General features: G+C 43.4%; 1 protein-coding gene across 1 annotated transcript in view; it reads right to left on the bottom strand.

The window, feature by feature from the left end:
- CTNNA1 (catenin alpha 1) overlaps positions 1 to 11813 on the bottom strand; it is a 104920-nt gene extending 93107 nt beyond the window's left edge. The window contains exons 1-4 of the mRNA XM_061360572.1: positions 11685 to 11813; positions 9577 to 9772; positions 2522 to 2688; positions 1615 to 1734 (exon numbers count right to left, since the gene is read on the bottom strand). Coding sequence (XP_061216556.1) covers positions 1615 to 1734; positions 2522 to 2688; positions 9577 to 9772; positions 11685 to 11789 — 588 coding nt within the window. The 5' untranslated portion in view covers positions 11790 to 11813. The remainder of the gene's footprint in view (positions 1 to 1614; positions 1735 to 2521; positions 2689 to 9576; positions 9773 to 11684) is intronic.
- Between the last annotated feature and the right edge of the window lie 10592 nt (positions 11814 to 22405).

Below are 22405 nucleotides of genomic sequence, written 5' to 3'. Positions count from 1 at the left end.
TGACATCTGAACAGTCACAAAGAAACCTAAATCCTCAAAACAGAGCAACTTAAGTTTTTATGTAATTTAAGAACCAAACGAGTTTTTAACTATCAAATGAACAAGAGGCTTCCCCTGCAGTCTTGACTTGCACGTAAGCAGCAAGACAATCTTTAAATTAAACTCAAAGACTCACAAACAGAATGTTTTCTTTAATCACACCTAGAAGATGGAGTTTACTCTCCTCAGGAGACCTGGGTACTTCATTTTAGAAGAACAAGTATATCATCTCATTCAACTGCTTGTTCATCTCCAATGAGATGAAATTAATCCAGTGACTGTAATTACCTCTAATTTAGGATCAGTGAGCAAGTCCAGACCAAACACTCACTGCTGCAATCCTCTAAAGCACCATCACCTCCACTTTGGAACAGAAGCACTATGATTAGATAAAGCTTCTGAGTCCAGCATGAGCAGTAAGTTTATAAAAGGAAGAATGAACGGGGGTTTTAGCAGTATCATAATTTTACCTCTTAAATCTAACGAAGAGGTGATGAAAAAGAGGACTGTCTTACTGAGAAAAGGAAAAATAATCTGACAGCTCTTCAGAATGAATGGGTAACATGTGACCTCTACAAGATACACACCAGGCAGCAAGGGCACTGCAAGCAGGCTTACAGATTTAATACAACCACTTCCCACAGTGTGGAACGATCCATCACAGAGCAATTTAAGAACATTTATTGCATTGCCATCCCAATCCTACTCGCATTTCCCACAATCAGATTTCAGATACGTAACCAACTGGCCATCCATTTCAGACTGTACCCAGTTTATTTGCAGAGATGAATCTGCAAAAATCCCCCAAGCAGTGTCAGAGGTGCATAAGCAGTTTTGGTTTGCACATATCGGCAAAGCAAACAAACAAATGTTCTACAAGAATTATGCTGTTTGTGATAAATGGACTGCCCACATCTCTGCGTGCTTTTGAGAGCTTACCTACACAAGAATGAGTCACAACAGTGCTGTTGAACAAAACAAATTTTAAAACAAATTTTACATGCCATTTAAGGTTAAGCACAAGTTATCCAAACACAGAACACACACACCACATACAACAGACGATTTTAAAATCCCTTCTCAAACAGGTGTTTCAGTGCAAAACTAACCAGCACCAGCACTCGCTCTCCTCTTGGAAAGAGCTGTAATTCTGTGCTCAGCCATCACTCTTGCTCCCTGTTTAAATGGACATGTTCAGTCCATCTGTGCAAACCACAAAGACAGCATGGTCCAATAGTGATTGCACAAGGCACTGAGCCACACCTCTATTCTTTCCTTACCACCCCTGCACTGCTTCAAAATGGGAAGTGCAAGTTTTGAGAAGCAGCATCTCATTAATGTACTACAGCATTAGCATAAACAAATGCTACAAGAACAAATTCCACCAGAAGCAGTACACTACAGCTGAACAGACCTTCTGCTTACCAGGCAAGCTGAAACTCCTTAAACACAGCAAAGTGCAACACAAAATAGCAAGTAAAAGTATCAGCAGCAATGGGTACTGTCCAAAAGCAGCAAGGCTGCCTTACTTTCTAATTTTGCAAAACATACCCAGAAGAGCTGCCATCACTATACCTGTTGTCTTTTAGCTGCCATTATGTTAAGCTTGTCCACCTCTGGTTTGAGGGCTTTGTACTGGATACCCAAATCCTGCTCTGTGCCAGCATTTCTTAGTTTCAAGATACCTTCTTCCACCTAAAAGAAAATATATTCATACATTTTTCCAAGTAATACAGTCCACAGGTCAGGAAGTAATTCAGAATGTACTTCATAGCAGACAGAAAGCCATCTTCCTCTGCCCCTTTTAATTTTTGGAGAGGGAGATACTTCAAAGGCTGGTATCACTGAAGTCTTAGCTTCTACTTCAGAGCCACCAGCTACTTGGCTACCAGAGGCAGCCAAGTACATGCATTTGAGAGAATATGAAGGAGCCCAGAGCCCTCACAGCGTGGTGGCAGTGGCCATCAAAGTGCATGAGGAACATGCCCTTCAAAGCACTGCCACCCAAGCAGGCCCAGCATCAGATCTCATTTCATTGCAAATTCTGAACAAACCACCCACCCACCCTCTGGCTTGTGGGAAGATTTCCCCAAATATTTCACATTCATTTCATTTAGTCTACTGAAGCTACTCATCCCTACTAGCTCCAAGGGAGTACAGGTTATAAGAAAGCCAAACTGTTGCTCTAAGATGGAAAGTGCTGCTTATCCCCTGCAGTTGCAGACCACAGTGCTAAAAGTTCAGAATAAAGTACAACACAATGTCAAAAGCTACTGACAGTGAGAGTAAAAACAAGTGACAAACATCCACTGTACACATTTTGCTCAGAGGAAAAACCCTAAAAACCTCCCTGCTCCAGAAGTGACCCACTGACAGTGCAGACACCGGGGTCAGCACACATCACGAAACAAAGCCACTTGACAGAGCACGCCTGGCACAGCCAGCATGGCAAAGTGGATTGCAGCAGAAGAACTACACTTACTACTTTCAGTTGAACAAGCAGCTTGTAGACATCTGCCATGTCAGCCAAAATCAGCAGGCGGGTGACGGCGGAGAGGAGGGCCCGCGCCGCCCGGACCATGTTCCCGCGTTTGACAGAGGAGCAGGGGTCATCAGCAAACTCCCCCGAAGCGCTCTTCATCAGGTCACCTGTGCAAGGGGAGGAGAAGGTCTCACTTCAGAAACAGTGTGTGATGTGAGGGGCTGTAAGGATGCCTGGGCAAGCATTCCAAGTCTTGAAACAGAAAGTGGTTGCTTAAATACAGCCAGCAATTAAGATTGCGTGTAGCTACCTCTAAGTATGGTTACTACGAGGTATCGGGAAAGAAGGGCTTGTGCAAGGAGGAAGGGTTGGGAAATAACATTTTGGTCCTTATTTCGGATTGTAAAGGTGTTTTAGCATGCCAGAATCCTCTGGAGAGGCAAATCCAGCCATGCCTTTGCTATTAGATGTAGGACTGCAGCTCTTTCACAAACTACACTGCTCCCAAAGGTTATACAAAAGCTCCAAGTTGTGTGCATGTAGGAGTTAAGCAGGAAGCAGCAGAAAGTACTGTAACCACCCAAGGAAACGCCGCAGCTCATGGGACTGTAAACAACTCGGAGCAATGACCTGGCTGGATGCGCCCTGGGTTTGCATTCAAAGCAAGGCACCGCTGAATAAAACGCTTCAGCGTTTCATAGCCCGTGGCTCTGCATCTGGTGCAGTAAGAAAGAATTTGGGTTTCAGATGGTAACAATGCAATTGGTTAACAATAAAAAGCAAAGGCCATTTTACACAGCTACAGAAATTCCTCCAGAAGGCATTCAGAAAGCATAAAAGTCATGTCTGCACATAGTAAATTTTGGCTTTCTCCCCCTCCTTTCTAGGGCAGCACTTTGCTTCCAATACCACAGTTCCTACACAGCAGCAAGTTTTGGAATCCATATTATTATTCTTGGATCTCTCTGCATTTCAGAAACATTTGGTAAACAGTTAGGATTTAGTTTAGAAAATGCTAGGTACCCGAAGGCCAAAGATTTGTGGGCAGCTGGAAATGACCTGAAAGCAGGTGAACTGTGCTAGAACCTACTGCTGTGTCAGGGGCTTCCCAAGCCTGTATGAAAAAGCATCCATATGGCCAACCACCACAACAGAAATAGCGCATCTCAGAGAAGACAGGAACCTGAAGTAGTCCTTCACAAGTGAAAGCTGACAGTGCCACCCATGGAGCCCACTACACAAAATGGGGTTTGATTTGCAGCAAAATCTCAAGATGAGCAGTGGCATCATCCTGCCCACAGCCAGCATCCAGTGCAGCATACCCCCAGTATGGGAAGTGCTTCAATTTTAATGACTTATTTTTAATCTACTATTTTAACTACTCAACAATATCTGCAACTGGAGAGCCTGGGGTTAACCATGCCCATACTTACCATCAACAATTAATCTCTTGCCCTGCAAGAGTTTCTAGCAGCCCAAAGGCTCTCCACCTTCGCAGCTAAATACAGCCCAAACGCAGCTGCCAGCCTGCCCAAGCAACTACACCAAGATACTCAATTTTGTTCACATGCTCCCTCCTATGTAACACCCTTCCATCATCTTAAATAATATGAAGGGTGGCATATAACATTTTCAGATAAAAAATATGCTACTTCAGTACTGTGACAGATGAAAAGAGCTTCTGTCCAACCACATTCCAGCTATGACTATCAATCCAAAGCTATCCCTTACCCAACTTGGAGGAACACAACTCTATTTTAACAAGTGTTGAGAGCCTCAGATTTCCAGATGGGTGAAAGACGACACGTCTCCAATGCTGAAAAACTGCAACCAGCCATGAGATTCTAAACCCCCTACACAGCTGACATGACCCTTTCTTTATTCCTTCTGGAGGATAATAATAGTGAAACTTATGTCACGGCCACAGTATGAAATCTATTAACAATGTCAGGATTTAAGGATGTGTGCCAGAACCAAAATTCACTATAAATATTTCCTCCCTTATTTACTCCTATGTCAAATTCCCAACATTTCCAACTCCCAAAAGAGAAGGATGTTATTTTCATTTATTTCCTATTTAAAACAACTTAGGGAGGTGGCCACCCGCTTCCTCCAAATCTCAGAAATTGCTAACAAGGTTAAACCCCAAAATTATCCTCTACCCATCTCTGAAATTGCAACCTTACAAGCCAGTCCTGAAATAAAATGCTATTCCTTTTTATTTTAAGGACAGCCTTGAAAAGATTGAGTGAGTTTCAAACAGCTTGTCAGGGTGTCAAAAAGATAACCAGCTTCCCAGAATTAAAGGAAGATTATATTTAAAGTTGTTGAATATCTATTTTTCCTGCAAATTAAAAGAAAGCTTGTTTCAGGCTTCTTTTACAACAAAAAAAGCAACATGGGGCAGTTATTTTAGCTAGAATCAAAGGGAACTCTGCCCTAAGTGTAAGTGCGTACTTACTCCGTTAAGTGCACACATTAGCAGTTCAAACTGGATCAACCATCATCTTCTCTTTGTCAAATGTGAACCAGAGGTAAAATGCAAGTTTGAAAGCAGGATTTCAAGAGTTAAAAGAAAAGAGACTGTAGAAGAGTCAGACCATGAGACTCTGACTATACAGCTGGTACAAATTCTTATATGAGGAATCTGTTTTTCCAATATAACCTTAGATTTCCACTAGATATTATAAGGGAAAGATGATAAAACAGAGTTGAGAAAAGAAGAGGCAATGATAGCCACTCTATGATCTTGTCAATAAAACACTAAGAATTCAATTAAATCTAATGGAACAAAGCCCATTTCAGAAATAGTAAGATTTTAGTCCATGAAAAGAAAATTACCCTTTTCTAGTCTTATTCCCACCATGCCCACAGGGTCTGACAGCACTTTCAGGCAGCACTATTAATCCTCCTCAGCAGCACAGTACACACTGACCATGTCAGAGAGGGCTTGCTTTGTACCAACCCCAACAGGGAACTAGCAGGGAAGACAGGCAAGGCAAGGCCTAGAACACCCTGCTTTTCTTCCCAAGCCAGAGCTTTGCGTCCTCACATAGAACATATACAATCACAGAACGGTTTGGGCTGGAAGGGGCCTTAAAGCTCATCCAGTTCCAACCCCTTGCACAGACAAGGACACCTTCTACCAGACCAGGTTGCTCCAAGCTCCATGCAACCTTGCCTTGAATGCTGCCACGGATGGGGCAGCCACAGCTTCTCTGGGCACCCTGTGCCAGTGGCATCGCTTTGATGTGATCCATCACTTGTACCCCTCAGCACCTACCAGTTCAAAGCCCATCTCCAGGCTGCTTTGCTGGCAGCATTAGAAATACAATTCCATCATCAGGACGCAGTTCTGCCTGCGACTCCCCACCAAACAAAGGCAAACATGAAATTAAGAGTTTCAAGACCATACTATTCTGGACACTGAAGTGATATCTTACCACTAATACCACCTTCAATGTCCATCATGTGTCACAATAAGCTGCTGTTGCTTTCTACAATAAAGGACAAGCCCAGCAACTCTTTTTGCTGTATCAACATTGGAGCTGATACTTATGGCAAAAAAAAAAAAGGTTTGTGAATTTCTTAATCTTGTCTTCAATTAAATCCATATACTGCCTACAACACTCCTACAGTTTGCCAAGAGCTTTCTCAGAGCTCCCTTAGTTTATGGCTTTTCAAAGATCTCAAGCCTTTGACTAGAGAATTATTTCTGATACAAGTGGTACACTTCTAAGACATTTTTCTTGCAGGAAAACAACTCAGAACTCTTTGCTCCCTTCCATGAAATCAAGCTTGACGGTTACAAGAGAATTCAGCCTTTAAGAGCAAGTTATTCTGCAACTGGCCTCCCCCTGTTCCTTGGAACTCTTTAAGCCATGCATTTTGTGTGAAGGACAGCTGAAAAAACATTTTATGCTTTCAGAATTTGCCTCACTGCTCAATTCTGGAGAAAGCTTCCTTCAAACACAGGGTGCAAAGACACCACACTGCATCAGGAGGTTCACTCCCCCACATCTGCAACTGTGAAACACGATCAAAGTCCACAGGATTCACAAGAGCATTCAGATATTCTCTTACTGCAAACCCTAAGCACAGGCTTAAGCTTTTTAAGCTGTAATTTTTGGTCTTTCATTTAAAATTACCATAGGCAGAAACACAACAGTAACAGCATAGCTAATAGCCTGGATCCTTACACTAGCATGCAGATAAAACTACAGGCACCAGTACTGCAGGAAAACAGGAACAGCTTGGTCAGCCTGACCTGAAAGAAATCTCCTTGACCATAGAGTTTGCAAACTGTCTTGGTGCCAGTCACATGGGAAGAAACCGGTTCAGTCCCAAAGCACCTCCCAACAGCATCAGAAGAGCCAACCATTTCAATGTACAGTGAACGTCATGCTTCATAACAAAGTAAAACCCTACAAAGAACTTGCAACAGGGAAAGTAAGACTGGGCAAGACCAATATTGCCCCTTTTACCACCTAAGAAAATTCCGTTAGCAGAAATTAATGCAACAAACACCATTAGGATGCTGAAATCCAAAACATTCCCACCGGACTTTTTCCCAGTGCCAAGTCTCCTCTATAACCACAGCAGGATCTATTCTGAAAAAACGTTTTGGCTTTTGTCTCCACTACTCTGGTCAAAACTGTAAGAAGTTTCACTACTTCAAAAGAAGTCAAAAGTCCAAAGCTTTAAAGGGCCAGCAACCTTACTACAGGATATTTTATGAACTTGTTTAATATTTAAAGCAAGTTGTAATTTATTCTTCCACTGTAAAAAAATCAAGACGACTCTGAAGATCCACTTACACTGATTTAGTATGTAGCAGTGCTATCATTCATTCTAAATAACTCTTTTCCCTTCTTTGTTTTTACCCCCAACAAATGGGATTTTAGGAACAAGTGTACTCACCGAAGTCGTGCACCCTCTCCATCATCTTCTTGCTAGGCTAAAAAAACCACTTTAATTTCCTCTGATGGGACAAGTTATCTATTGTCCTAATCATCTTCATAACCCCTGCCTGCATTCATTCATCTTTTTTTATTATGGTAACTAAACCGCTCCCTGGTCTAAATAGAGGCATTATTAATTCTATTCTCCTGTCTTCTGCTGAAGATAAATGGTGCTGTACATCTACAATCCCACTGCTGCTGTCAGACACACAGATGCTGCCAGTTCACCATCACCCTGCTGCTGTGACCATGACACCCAGGTTCTTTCCTCTGCTTCTGCCTCCATGGCAAAAGGAGGCTAACGACACCAAAACCCACAAGTTTTGCTAAGTACACACACAGGCTTTGCACTGCACTTCCCTCATGCCTGCCATTCATAGATTCAAGTGGTCTGCCACGATCCTGGAAGCTCTTCTGAAGTGCACAGACTACATACAAACATGTACCTTGAGATTCTGTAGCTCTTTGCTTTTATTAGCACTAGGAGAGCTGCAATCCTCCCCTGGGCATTGGAGGCAGTCAGAATTCCCTCTATTGTATCTCATTTTTTATCATTTGCTTCTAATTTCCTCAAAGATTGGCTTGCTTTTTAATTTCCTCATGAAGAGTTGCTATGTTAACCTGACCAGACACTAGCACCGTAACAGGGCACAGCCCTGATCATACTGCCCCAGCAGCCCAGCATGCTGTGACTCCATCCCACAATCAATTGTGGCACCAGTTTTGCTCAGGCAACCCTTCAAGTATAATCCTCACGCACCCAGCTTCAGAAAGCAGGTCTGGCTATCCTCTCTATGCGCCAGACCTCATGCAAACTGCAAATAGTACAAAGGGAGGAAAAAGTAAAATGACATTAAGGTGGAAGGTTATTCCACTCCAGCACCACTCAGTTATGAACTCCACCTTCTCTGTCACAAGCTCAACAGAGCAGGGAGGTTTGAGACTACATGTAGACTGATGCCAAAGAAAGGGTCAAAAAGCAAGTGAAAGGGTCATCTTGAAGGTTTTTGTATTACAGTCTCCCCTTCCTACCAACTTCTCACTGTAAATGCAACTACAAACTCAGCTAACAGAACTTCTCAATCCTGAGGGCTGAGTACAGCTCCCTCACTTACTACTATTACAAGAGTCATTTGAAGGAGCTCATCTGAGCTCTGACTCAATTCTGAGCAGCCAGCAAACACCAAGAATTAAAAGCTTCAAGACAAAGCTTTGGTTTCTTTGGTGTTGGTGGTTGTTGTTCAATTAAGCCAACTCAATTAGCCCCTTATACTACAGCGTTATTATGCTGATCTTTCTTTGGTCTGTCAACCAGGCTCATCCAGAACTTAGAACCATTTTTCAAGTAATACTTCATCACTCTGCAGCTTCAGCTATGAACAAGTAATTAATGCTAATGAGCTTTCCTTTTCTTGCAGCAGCAGCCGTCACCATTAATACCAGTTGACTGAGTTTCACTGAAGCATAGAAAAAGCTCATGCCTGGAAGAATGATAGATGATTTATGAGCAACAATATTTACTAGTGTGCATTTTAAAGTAAGCCAGCTCCATTGGCTTTTCTTGCAGGTCTTCTCCAAGAAAGTAAAAAAGAGAATTACAAAAATCAACACTAGATGATGTGGGGGAGGAAGCTGGAATATTTAGTCAAGGTCCTCGCGCTCTGTTTGTTGCTGTTTGCATTTTGCATATTGGAGACACCAGGCTCTGTCAAGTCAACACTCAGCTCTTCCTCCTACAATGCTGTTTGTATGCATGCAAATACTGAAGAAGTTATTGGTATATTTGAGATGTAGTTTCAGAACATTTACAGAAATGGGGGGGGGGGGAAGTTTACTTTTTAGCCTAAACTGAGTTTTAAATGCTCTTCAAAGAATCAGCCCTTCTGCTCCTCTTCTCAATCTCTATCTGGGACACTCAATTTTCCAGTTCATATTACTCCTTGAGGAAGACAGCAAGACAAGCCAAGAATCTACATAAGCAGAGAGGTACAGAGTCATCAGAAATAACAGCAGAAGGGAAACAAGACATCAGAGCAAGTTCTACTTGCTCTGAAAATCCACAGCTTTACAAGGTACCAGACACATAACTCTTACCTTGCTTACGAACATCTTCCACAGCCGCTACCAGTTCCTCTTTAAGGAACTGGCTCTCTTTTGCAATTTTATCTCCTTTCTCCAGGAAATTCTCCGTTGCTTGTTCAACCGAAGCAGCCAGAACATGGGCCTTTTTAGAACGCCCTCGCTTCTTATTAGAGGGGCCCTTGTTGCTGGTGTTAACAAGTGTTGTTACCTAAAGACACAGATGGAAGGGAAAAAACAAAACCAAAAAGAACAAATTGGAAGTTCATCAATTTGACAGCAAGGCCACATGTGTTTTTACCTGCAGTACTGCCAGCTCCAAAGGTTAAACCCAAACAAGCATTTCCATATTACCATGCTCCTTTATTCCTCAGATGAGCACTATAAATTCAGCTAAACTGCTTACAGATTTTTCTTAACAGCAGCAGACCCAAAAACTTGATTTGAAGGACTGAGAGCTATTTGTATTTTTGACCAACAGCAATCTCACCTATGGGCCAGAGCTATTTGGCACCATGTAAGGAGCGACTAAGCTGGGATAATTAGTTTGGGATAGCTTTCCAGGTGAAAAAGACCCCAAACAAGGTTGAAGCCATCATCTACAGAAATCTAGCACCACAGTATCCTTCCAGTCAAAAACAATACTACAGCCAATGGACAAAATGCAGAGTGAAGGACTTCCTAGAGCTCATTACTTCCCAAAAACAACCAAAATGGAACTCTCCCAATCCTCCTGCAGATATTATTTTCAAGTTCTATGTCTTAGACTGAAACACTGCTAGGAGCTGGTCTCCAGTGGCCAGATGACCACCAGGTACTCCCTTAGCTCCCTTAGGGATCAGGATCCATCCTCTTCAGACTGATGTCACATAATCCATGCACACTTTTCCATTTGCATCCCTCATCTCTTTTGTGTTGAATCTAGGAAAAACGCATTCAAAGGTACTTCAGAGGGACATTAAATTACAACACTAATAATATAGCCCAAGGACTGCTGACATAAAGGTCCTCAGAGCTGAATCCATCTTCTCAGGAGGGTGATTCAGAGGGGGAAAGCCATCAGCTGGGAATATCACTGTCAGTTAATGGGAAGCATTTGTACTGGGTAGTCTCAGATCATCATGTAATACAAATAAAGAACAAGTTACAGCAAGGCAATTTACCTTCTGCTTTGTCTTTTGCCAGTCACATCATTCTCAAAATTTGGGACTGCCTGTTGTGCTACTTGAGGAGTAAGTCCCAGACACTGAACATGGACAAAGAGGTCCTATAAACATGTTTGCTCAGTTAACTTTGTGAAACTGTGACAATTTCTCTTAAGGAAAGACTCCACCAGTACCTCAGGCTAGAAAGCTATGCTGTAGATCACCCAACAGCACATCTCAGTATCTAGAGGGAGCAAACAGCAGGTATAGACAGCAGCTTGGTGATTAAAGGGATGTTAACACTGGAAGTAGAATCTGATGGTTGTAGTCTGTGCTCAGCAGGAGTTGTGTCCAGTTCATTGTCAGTTTAAAACTTTCATATTTCAGGAAAACAGTGCTAAAAAGGATGAGTTAACCATCTCCAGTGCACCTTCTCTTCGAGGCCTCCAAGAAAATCCCTTCCAAGAACCTTCACAGCTTACATTTACAAGACTTACTCTAGCTTCCCCTCATTCCTCAGTGCATGTCACTCAACATTATACACCATGCAGAAATAAGCTTTTATTCACAAAACCAGCATAACATGTAGGCAGAAATTTAAAGAAAGCATATCTTTTACAAGATATACTGAAACTGTAACAAAGGCTTATAAGGTCTCCCCTGAGCCTTCTCTTCTCCAGGCTGAACAAGCCCAGCTTTTTAAAGACTCAACAAATAAGCAGCACAGCACACCACCCAAAACACAGATTAGTTACTAACATGCATTTCTGCACTTTGAATCAAAATACCATGTCTTATTGGGCAGCAAAGCAGCAGAGTCTTTCTACACTCGCCCAGTAACCCCATCACAGTAAAACTGTACAAAAATTACTTGTATGCTTTTCTCCACCTTTAGATTTGTAGTGGTTTTACTTCTAGAGTTTATGTTTTGAACGTCACTTAACCAAGATAATACAGGTTTTGCCCCTTTTTTCCTACCTGTGTAACAAGAGGCTCAAGTAGTCTTTCAACTGCCAGTGTTCTTATCTCCAAGCTTTTGGGGTCCCATTTGAAGTTAACGTTGCCTGCAGTAACAGCAGTCATTTCTAGGAAAAAAAGAGAGCTACATGAATACAACTTCATTATTATTAATACTGCTGCAAAATATTTCAAAATGAGTTAAAGTGAAGGTTATTAAACACACAACACATCCATTTGGTGTAAGTTAAGGTTGTGCTGTCTCTGGAAATACCAGGTTTGGTTCAGCTGGCAATAGTTTAAAAAGCTGCCTGGTATGACAATATGCAGACATAACCATGTTTTGTTTAGAAAATAAAAAGAAGACCAAGTAAAAACTCGTCAAAACCTATTGAGAAGCCACAATATTTTTTCAGAGCAATGACGAGATGGGCAATGACAAGACAGTCTGCTCCTCAGTGGTCCCCAACCAACGGGAAAGGGTGTCACAGGTACCAGGGGCACATTACCCATGCAGTTGGAGGCTAAGGAAGCAATCCCTTCCAAATTCCTGCTGCCTCCCTCCAAGAGAGCTGTCCTGTGGCCTCAGTCCAGCTGGGATACGCAGCCCAAGGTCTTGGGGGAGCAGAAGGAAACACCTCAACTTCAACAGTACCATTAAGCTGCCACTGTTCTCAGCTCCACCATCAAGCACTGCCCCAAATGCTTTGTCAAACCAGGAGCCAGGTTCTAACTTAATTCACTCCTCCTACATCCAATTCACCTTTGGAAGTACAAAGATAAAATCATGAATATAAGCCTTATAAAGCCAGAAAATCCAGTTGGTTCATATTTAGCAGCTCACGTATCTATTACACTTCCTCTTAACATTTACATAGGAGGAAAAAGCAAATTTGCATGAAGAGATCTGTTAAAAGCTGTCACTGAGCTGTTCCTGCCCGTTACAGTTTTATATCAACATCCCAATGGAACAGCAAATATGATTACGGGGAAAGTTGTGAAACTACTAAAATAGCTCTGCTTTTGAAAGCATTAAAAGAATTAAAAATTATGAACTACCACCACAACCACCATTAGCGTAACACTGTGATGCTGTACTGAACAAAGGAACAACCAGAACCATCATCTCAGTTTAAAAATGGGTTTAAAGTACGCAGGTGCATACAACCAGTTCATACCACTTCAGGCTTTATAACAGATTCCACATCTTCCTGCTTTTGGTTAACCTCAAAATTCAAGATTAGACTAAACCCACATTGTAACTTTTTATTTTTAAAACCCCAGGAAGAGAACTACATTTCCAAAGTCTCCTTCCACCCTTTCTCCTAAGCACCTACTGCTGAAGTTGTATTAAAGCTTTTATCAGCCATATCTTTAAACCTTGCTCTGGTCAGGACATCGCCTGCACAGGATCCCCACAGACAGATTGCTCTGACAGCACCAGATGTCCCTGAGCTGCCAGCAGAGCACAGCGCCCCATTGTTTCTAAACAGGAGGCAAGCACTAATTTTGGTCACAAGCAATGTGGAGGATACATACCAACAACCAACCGTTTCATACCAGCACTCCAACACTAACAGTTAAACATGCAGAAACATCACAGCCCTGGCTGCTTGTTTCCCATTAAAGAATAAAAACTCTCGGGCAGGCACTCAAGAAGCTCAGCCCGAAAGGACATGAAGAAGTCAGACCATCATCACAGAATCACATTCTAGTTTGGCTTGGAAGGAACCTTGAAGGTCCTCCAGTTCCAACCTCCTGCCACAGTCAGGGACACCTTCCACTAGAGCAGGCTGCTCCAAGCCCCATCACCTGGCTTCACTTCAAGGCACCTCCATGACAGGCTGACCCCAAGCCATGCCATAAGCTTTCACACTACAGACATGAATCAATAGCTGAAGTACTCACTACAATGCTGAAATCAGACCTTTGCCCTGCAAAGCCTACGTGCTGTCAAATGCTGAAATACAACTTTGCAAGGTGCAAAGTGGGATTTTTTCACCTCACCTGCATTCAGCCTTCCACTTACACCCACACTGAAGAGAGAGAACTCAAAAAGCTACAAGCTTGAAAAGAAAATAGGAATAGACTGATCCATGCTAGCATACACAGAACATTTCTGACTGGTTTAAATCAAAAAGCTTGAAGGTGTCAGAAGGGTCCCAGCTCCTGCAGCTGTGGAAATTCCCCCCTCTGAGCTGAGTGCAGGAAGGTGGACGGCCACTTCCTCCTCCTCCTTCCTCTGATGCTTCCCACTAAGTCCTGTGAAATCACTGATTATCCTTCTACCCCAATTACCCCCTTCCTCTTCTGCTGGTCCTAGCTTGTGCTGCGGCCCAGACACTGGCAGAGGGTGAGCTGTGAAGTGCCCTTCACCTGCAGCAACACCCCACCTCAGCAAGGATTACACTGGTTTATTCCCTCCTGATTAGCTAGGGGTGAACACTTCCTATATAAGAAGCCAAGAAAAATACACTGAAAGATTTTATGGTTTCTGAGAAAACATAACCAGGGCTCTGAAAAGCCCATTAGGTTTCTAGGTAAAAGCTGTTTCTGTGTATTTAATTCTGTTATACCTCTTGTAGAAACAAAGTGCAGGACGAGGTAACCATGAGAAGATACATTAATTGTATTAGTAAGATAATGAAGGCAATTCATCTGAGAACACGTTAGTATGATAGCTCACAAATTGGCCAAAAGTAATGGTCTATAAAACCACTTAGTACGAACGTTATTGAAATTTATCTAAAAAGCATAACTTGATATCAAATACACTGTTTGGCAGCACAGGTATCATTTGTACAATGCTGTAAATATGTTTATTCAATTAAATGCCTGTGAAGAACACATGAACAGGCCACAGCTTACAAATGTGTGTGAGAATGAATGGGGCTGGTGTAGGGGACAAAAGGACAACTGTCATGGACACGCTGAAGCAGGGCTGCACTCTCACCAAGAGAACCCTGTGGAGTTCATCTTGTTGCTCGAAACACACTCTTCCAATACCTGAAGATGGCCTAAAATGACTGCAACCATCTGGACGATAGGGCAAAGGGAAATGGCTTTAACCTGACAGAGGGGAGACTGAGATGAGCTCTTAGGCACAAGTTCTTCTCTGTGAGGGTGCTGAGGCGCTGGCACAGGGTGCCCAGAGAAGCTGTGGCTGCCCCATCCCTGGCAGTGTTCAAGGCCAGGTTGGACACAGGGGCTTGGAGCAAGCTGCTCTCCCTGCCCATGGCAGGGGTTGGAACTGGATGAGCTTTAAGGTCCCTTCAACCCAAACCAGTCTTGGATTCTGTGATTTGTGGAAGGCAGGAGCAAGCTCTCTGTGGATAGCTGCTCTTGCAGAACTGCTCGTTGGCTGGAACAGGAACTGTGGAAGCAGCTGCTTTGAACTCTCCTTCCTCCAGCATCGTGTCCTTGCAAGTACAACAAGTCCCTCTAAAATATAACTGTACTAGTCTTGAATCATCTGCTACAATTATGAGCACCATCATAACCACTGTAATAACCTGAACAGTTTACAGGTAGTGTGCTTGGCTGGGAGCATGGTCTAAAGTTGGGTCTTCACATGTCTGAGCATTAGAAGTGCTGGTAGAGAGTTCCTGCTCTCTGCACTTCATGCTCTGTTTTCAGTGCATCTGGTTCAACTGAACTGTGACATCCAACTTTGCCCTGTGTTTCCACTTGAGCAGCATTGTAGCCATCTCCTCTTGCTATCCCTGGTTCCGCTTCACAGTTCCTGTGGTGGCATGGTGAACCAGATGGATCTCAGCCCACCCTCCAAAAATGAATCTCTCTTCCTCCAGCCAAATCAGTTCTTCCCCAGCTGGTTAATGGCTCAGCCATGGGGAAAGCTGTGCCAGTGCAGAGGGGGTGGGATGTGAAGACAGGAGTGAGTTCCTGGAGGGGTGTGGGAGGATGAATATTGGTTTTAAGCAGCTTTCCTGCTGCTTATGAAACTGGAGGCTGGGCAACCATAACTCTTTGTGCAGTGAGTGGTGCCTTTCTATATTTTCCAGCACTTGAGATTCAGCATCGCTTGCTCTCTTTCACTGTGTGCTCTGTGCTGCTTTGTCCATGAAATTCCTGCTTCCAGTATGTGCACTGCTGTGTATCCTGTACATGGTAGCTCTGTGGGAGGGAGAGCCCATTTCTAGACCAGCAGGGCCATCCCAGGTGCCTGAAACCAGTGCTACAGCAGCCTGAGTCTGTGTCCAGAGGACCTCCTCTGTCCTTTATTAGATGTTATAGTTACTAACAGCCACTGTGGGAATTGTGCCCTGTGGAAGAGGCAACAATTAAAGACTGCTACAATATTCTCACACTTGGTTTACTACCTGTTACCATGTTTGAGTTCAATGAGGTAGGAGCTTGTGCAGTCGAAGAATCCCAGACAGGTTTGGGTGGAAGGGACCTTAAAGCTGAACTTCCTGCCTGGATGAGAGGGTGAGATGCATACAGTGCTCCTGCCAAAAGCCACAACTAAAGACTGTAGTGTGCTCAAAAACTGGTAGCTCAAGGTTTTAAGAATAACTTCAGATACTTCCTTCCAGAATACTGGAATGTAGGTAATTTCTAGGCTTTGGCAAAGCTCTGCAGCTTCTTTGCAGCAGTGTCCTGAAGGCACTCAAGGCTTTTCAGAAAGCCCATGAAGGAACAGTATGCAGAGCTCACTGCTTGAACTCAACAGAAGTGCTCATGGTCTTGTTCTTCCAGGCTGCATCCCATGTGCACCTGAAGATAGGGCTGGCAGGCTCTCAGGCACTGCTGGGCCGGTATGTTCCAAGAGATCTGCAACCTCCCAGCCTCTGGGCCTGAGCAAATCTCTTTTAGGCTACACAGAGGAGATCTAAATGCCCATCTTCTATGCTGCAACTTAAGTCTCACCACCCTGTGCTACCTGAAGAGTCTTCTGCATGCTACCTATCAGTCTTCAAATTTTAGCCATCCTAACAGCCTGCTTTCCAAAGGCTTTTAACTACACTCGCTGTTCTCTTTCGGTTCTTAGGGAAGACAGTATTTTAGGTTATTAGGGAAGGTAGTATTCAGTGATCTCCTAACACAGCAGGGGCTAACTTGGGCCAAGCACAATTGCACACATGCTGAATTTGAGCATTATGCTATCCAAAAACCTAACAAAAGAAAACAGAACAAAAACACTGTATACCTAGGAAAACATTCTCCGTTTTAAACCCTTTCTGCTACCCACCTAGTCATTCCCATTTTGTGCAGCCGATTGTGCCCAAGGCACAGCAATATGTACTCAATCACATTATTTTGCAAATTACTTCTTTCCCTCCTATTTAAGTACTCAAGAGTCATTTTGAATGATAATCCTGTCCTCTACTATGCCTGTAGACTGTCTTTGGATTTTCTATGCAATGAGAACAGCCCTTATTCCACCACCAAATCATGAGGATGAAGCACAACGGGATTCAAAACCCAGCTTCATCTTCCAGCCAGAAAATGAGCCATCTTTCTTGCTCCCAAAGGAATTGTTTTGGTTTTGTTTACTTTATTACCTAACCCACCTGATAACAAGCAAGGATCCTTTACCCCTGCTGAAGGAATAAGACAAGGCAGCAGATGGAAGATCTGTGGAAACCAGGTTTCTAACACCATCTTCTGAACATCTGGCTTTCAAGAGGTTAAGGCACACTTCCTATTAAACCCAGCCCACATGCAAACATTTCACCATGGCCACCGACAGTTCAAAACTGCTTCACATATAACTAAAAGCATCTAGGAAAAAAAGTTCCATTCTTTCCTCTTTCTCTTCACAGTCTCCAAAGGAATTTGTCTGCCCCATTTCACAAATAAAGCAATAGTCCTCTCCACATATGAACAGCTGCTAGTCAAGGGTGTTTGGTATATGTGATGCTTTTCCAGGAGGATTTTAGCTGGTTTAACATCAGTTATACACAACTCAAACTAGATATAGTCACCATCTTCTAACACAGCCTTCAACCTTAAATTTTATCTGCTCAGCCACCAAATCCTCTCCTCCACCATAAATGCCATGATGGTGCTACCTCCTTAGAAATCCTTAGTATTACAATTAGAAATATTAATACAAACTCAGATGTTGCATTGACTGTATCCTTCAATTATCAACATTTCTGCCACTTGAGTATATTCACCTTTGCCGCACATTTTTTAACAGACCATAGTAAAAAGACTACATTCTGGTTCAGATAAGCCCATTTCTCACCACTACCATTCCAGATCCAGCTCTCATGATTCATTTTCATACTGTTTTCTCCATGTTGCTCTTGTGGAGGAGGCCCATAAAGAGGCATCTAAACCTGCTCATCAGAAAGCCTCATACGGCCAGTAACAGGCAAATACTTCTCTACTTCTCCCTTTGTTTAGGAAGTCTTTAGACCTTGCTACTGAGTTAAGAGATGCAACCTAACCCGAAGAACATCAGTAACGTTTGTCACCCTTTTCTCTTCCACATGGGTGTTATCCCTAACTGAAGATAGTGTGCCTATAGCATCACCTTTTCCCCGCTGGAACCAGAGCCCATGAGAGAATGCACAAGATTAAGATGTGACACATTCCAAAGCAGTGCATGCTACCTCCTAACAGCTTCCCAACTGCTATAGTACTGTGGATTCAAATAACTTCTTTTCATTCCAAAAATCAGGAATGCACTCTGTCACAACAGGTTGTCCTGACTCTGGCTTGGGGTGGCTATCATTAACAGGATGGAAGGCACACTCTGTGCAAGCAGCTTCACTGTGGTGTTCCTGGGACCACAGCAGGGATTTCACAAGTACAAACAAACTGGGTTTTAGAGATGCCAGTGCTAACAGCAGCCCCTTTGCCTTCAGTTATGTGTTAGGCTCTGATTATTTTCTTTTTGCCAGGATTGCTTTGCCTCAAAGGAGCCAGAAAGGAGGCACATGGCAAGCCAAATCACACATGAATTGGGCAATTAGCAACTTACTCATGTCACAGTAAGGCTCCAGTTCATGGATGACATCCTAAAAGAATGCAAGAACCAAACTCATGCTTACCCCCATTTAACTGACCAGATGGATATCCCAGCAAGTCCCAAAAAGTGTCCAACTGATTTCTGCAGTTTTCAGTTTCCAAAACTCAAGCAGGATGCCAACAACAAAGAAAACTGAGAGGGTATCAAGGCACTGCCTTAGAAGACATGCATGCTTCTTCTAAAAAAGAGAATCTCCTACGTAACTAAGATAAACTTTAACATTCTAGCTGCAAAACTTTGTATTTGGGAAAGGATGTGTCATGAGCTGCAAGCTATTATTAATAATAAATGGTTCATTCTGTCTTCACAATAACATTAGTGCATTTTATGCTGAAGACCTGCAAGACAAACACTGTGGAAGGCAACTTACAAAAGATGACCTGTTCTGATTTTGGAACTGCTGTACTTTAACTGCTCTTTGTATCAGGACTGTGACACTCTGGCCACACAGAAGGGCAACACACCTTCATTTTAAGCGTATCTTTCATGATCTTATCCCTGTAGTGATGGTAAGTTCAAACTCCCAAACTCCAGACCACTGACAGACGTCTCACATTCAAGCTGACAGCTTAACAGTTAGTGTTTTCAAACAAACCAAGGGGACTCAGCCTGAGGAAGGGATATAAGGCTGGTACATCTGCTGGACCACTCTGATCCAACAAAAGAATGTGGAGCTGTTGGAGCAAGCCCAGAGGAGGCCATGGAGATGCTGAGAGGGCTGCAGCAGCTCTGCTCTGGAGCCAGGCTGAGAGAGCTGGGCTGGGGCAGCCTGGAGAAGAGAAGGCTCCCGAAGGGGAGACCTTAGAGCAGCTCCAGTGCCTAAAGGGGCTGCAGGAAACCTGGAGAGGGGCTTGGGACAAGGGCCTGTAGGGACAGGCCAAGAGGAATGGCTTGAACCTGCCAGAGGGGAGACTGAGCTGAGCTCTTAGGCAGAAGCTCTTCCCTGTGAGGGTGCTGAGGCGCTGGCACAGGGTGCCCAGAGAAGCTGTGGCTGCCCCATCCCTGGCAGTGTTCAAGGCCAGGTTGGACACAGGGGCTTGGAGCAAGCTGCTCCACTGGAAGGGGTCCCTGCTTGTGGCAGAGGGTTGGAACTGGATGAGCTTTCAGGTCCCTTCTGACACAAATCACTCTCTAGTTCAACCACAGACAGCCCTTCCTACCTCACAGCGTCTCTTCCCACCCTTGAGGCAGAAAACTGCAAAGCTTCTCTAAAATCATTAAGCAATACTGCTGCTCTCTGAACCACTGTACACATTTCAGACCCTAGGGATATACAGTCAGAGGAGATATAATAATCAGGCTGTGGCTACAGAGCACAGCTCTTCCAACCCCAAACCATGCTAGCACAGGTTCCAGCTACCAACCTGAAGTTAACACGGAATGCAAGAAGAACCTCTTAACAAATTCCATTTTGCCACAAGTATTCCTCAAATAAGAAAAAGTTCGATAGAAATTAGCCTACTTTATCAGCTGGCACAAAAATTTGCCAGTGCTGCAAAATTAGTTCTTGCTTGGCTTGCAAAAACCCACTGATGGCTGGCAATAAAGGGAAAAGAAAACCTGGGTATTTTTGTTCTGATCATCTTCAGCACTCGAGCTGCAATAAAAAGTGCAGTTTAAGCTCAAGAGTCAGAAATAACCAGAACCTGACCTCACTCAAACCGCATCTTCATACCCAAATTGATATGTTGTTATGCAATACCCCTCAGTGCTTTTAGCTGACCACATCTTTAAGACTGTTAACGAAGCTTTGGATTTAGAACAGTCAAAAGTACACAAATACTGAAGCTGTTTGCGTTCACACACGTTTGAAGACACTCCTCTAATTAGAGATTCCATGAGACAATTTGCTTAAACATGGAGGAAATGGAGAGTCGTGTATTAAGAGGGCATAACTACCATATCCGTTCTCACTTGCATGCCCAGCACAGTAGCAACTAAAGACTACAGAACAAAAATTCAGTGTTGTAGGAGTGAAAGAAGTTTTTCATAGTTTTCTCCATTTGCAAAAGCTACTAAAAGAGCAGCACCCACTGAAGCAAAGCAGAACATGACTGTAAAGATTCTTCAAAGTAAAATGTTTTCTAAAGTTTTTCTATGAAAAGTAATTTAGAATTCCTTTTTCAGCCCTTCACTTTGATGCAGGAACTTTGACTCGGACTCTGCCAGTCTTATCTCAAGGTTATAAAACAATTATTTTTGAAGAAAAAAAAGTAACAAAACCCACAAGTGAGAAGGATGAGAATTTCATTTGGAGCCTGTGGCAACCTTCAGCAACATCTCTTTAGCTATAAACAGTGAATTAGTTTCATGGGAAAAACTGTACCATTACTGCATGGCCCCAGACTATTCTCAAGTTTGCAGCTCCACCAACACATCCTGCAGTTAAGAAGGAGAGATCACAAAAACAAACCCCAGGAAGAAAGACTGAACAGGAATGTAATGCACAGGCATTGTCTGGATAAATTAAGCATCTTTCTTCACAATGCCTGGCAGACAGGGGAAGGGGGAATGATTTTAAACTGACAGAATTGAGACTGAGATGAGCTCTTAGGCAGAAGCTCTTCCCTGTGAGGGTGCTGAGGTGCTGGCACAGGGTGCCCAGAGAAGCTGTGGCTGCCCCATCCTTAGCAGTGTTCAAGGCCAGGTTGGACACAGGGGCTTGGAGCAAGCTGCTCTAGTGGAAGGTGTCCCTGCCCGTGGTAGGGGACTGGAACTGGATGAGCTTCAAGGTTCCTTCCAACCCTAACCACTCTGTGATTCTATGAATATGCAGGGTAGGATACTCTAACACTCCCCAGTTCCCCTCCACACAAACCGTCAGTTGGCTGCAGATACTGAGAACAGAGGGCACTGGCCGATAAGAACTTCACAAATTCTCCAGAAGAGCCAAGTAATTATGAAAACACACTGGTGCGATGATTTTTGGACGCTCACCAGAGTTACCTGCAAAGCCACAAGCACCTTCTGTCAAGTGCCAACTTGCTGAGGGTGTGCAGTGGTGCATGAGAATGGCAGCTAAGAGTGATCTGCCCGGACAGGAACCATTTCCAGTCACTGCCTTAGCATATGGATGACCAATTAAAGCAACTTTTGTTTAAAACAGTCACTGACCCACCCACATTACATAAAAGCAACAGGAAGGAAACAAAAGCTTTTAGAGAGTCATTGCCTGGCTAGTCTTGCCGGGGGGGGGGGAAGGGAACAAAAAAAAAAAAAGAGAGATTTTAAGCTAGTAGCACAGCCAGCCACTTACTGAGTGGAAAACAACCTCTCTCTGATTAAAGACTTATTTTCCTCTCTCCACCCCTTCTCCTCAGCCCCAGGAACAGGAAACAAGACAAAGCTACTGAACAAAAAACAGATGAGCTAAGAAATCCTGTTCAATTGGCTCCGCACCAGCACCCTGCCTCTGGTTCTGCTGAACGCTGCGTCTTTCCCTGATAACCATTGACTTCTCCTTAGGCCCACAATAACATAATCAAATTGTCTTAGCCAATTCTGCAAACTAAGTAAAACAGACTCAAACACCTGATGGTGAAGTATTGATGCATAAAGACCAGAAAATAATTTTTTTTCCTTGAGGTTATAAGCTTTTAACTCTGCACAACTAATTTGCATTATTCTGGTTTGCTAGAAACAAACCTTCTTGCCTTTTTTGCTACTGTTTATTGCATCTTACATGGTTATTTCTTCTCCCTAACCTTAGCTAGAAAAAGGGAATAAAGCTACCCACACA

Source organism: Neopsephotus bourkii, unplaced genomic scaffold, assembly GCF_033783945.1.
Source record: "Neopsephotus bourkii isolate Nb327-2 ecotype Australia unplaced genomic scaffold, CSIRO-AGI_Nbou_v1 NB_1031, whole genome shotgun sequence".
Taxonomy (NCBI): domain Eukaryota; kingdom Metazoa; phylum Chordata; class Aves; order Psittaciformes; family Psittacidae; genus Neopsephotus; species Neopsephotus bourkii.
This window is presented reverse-complemented; position numbering and strand designations above follow the sequence as displayed.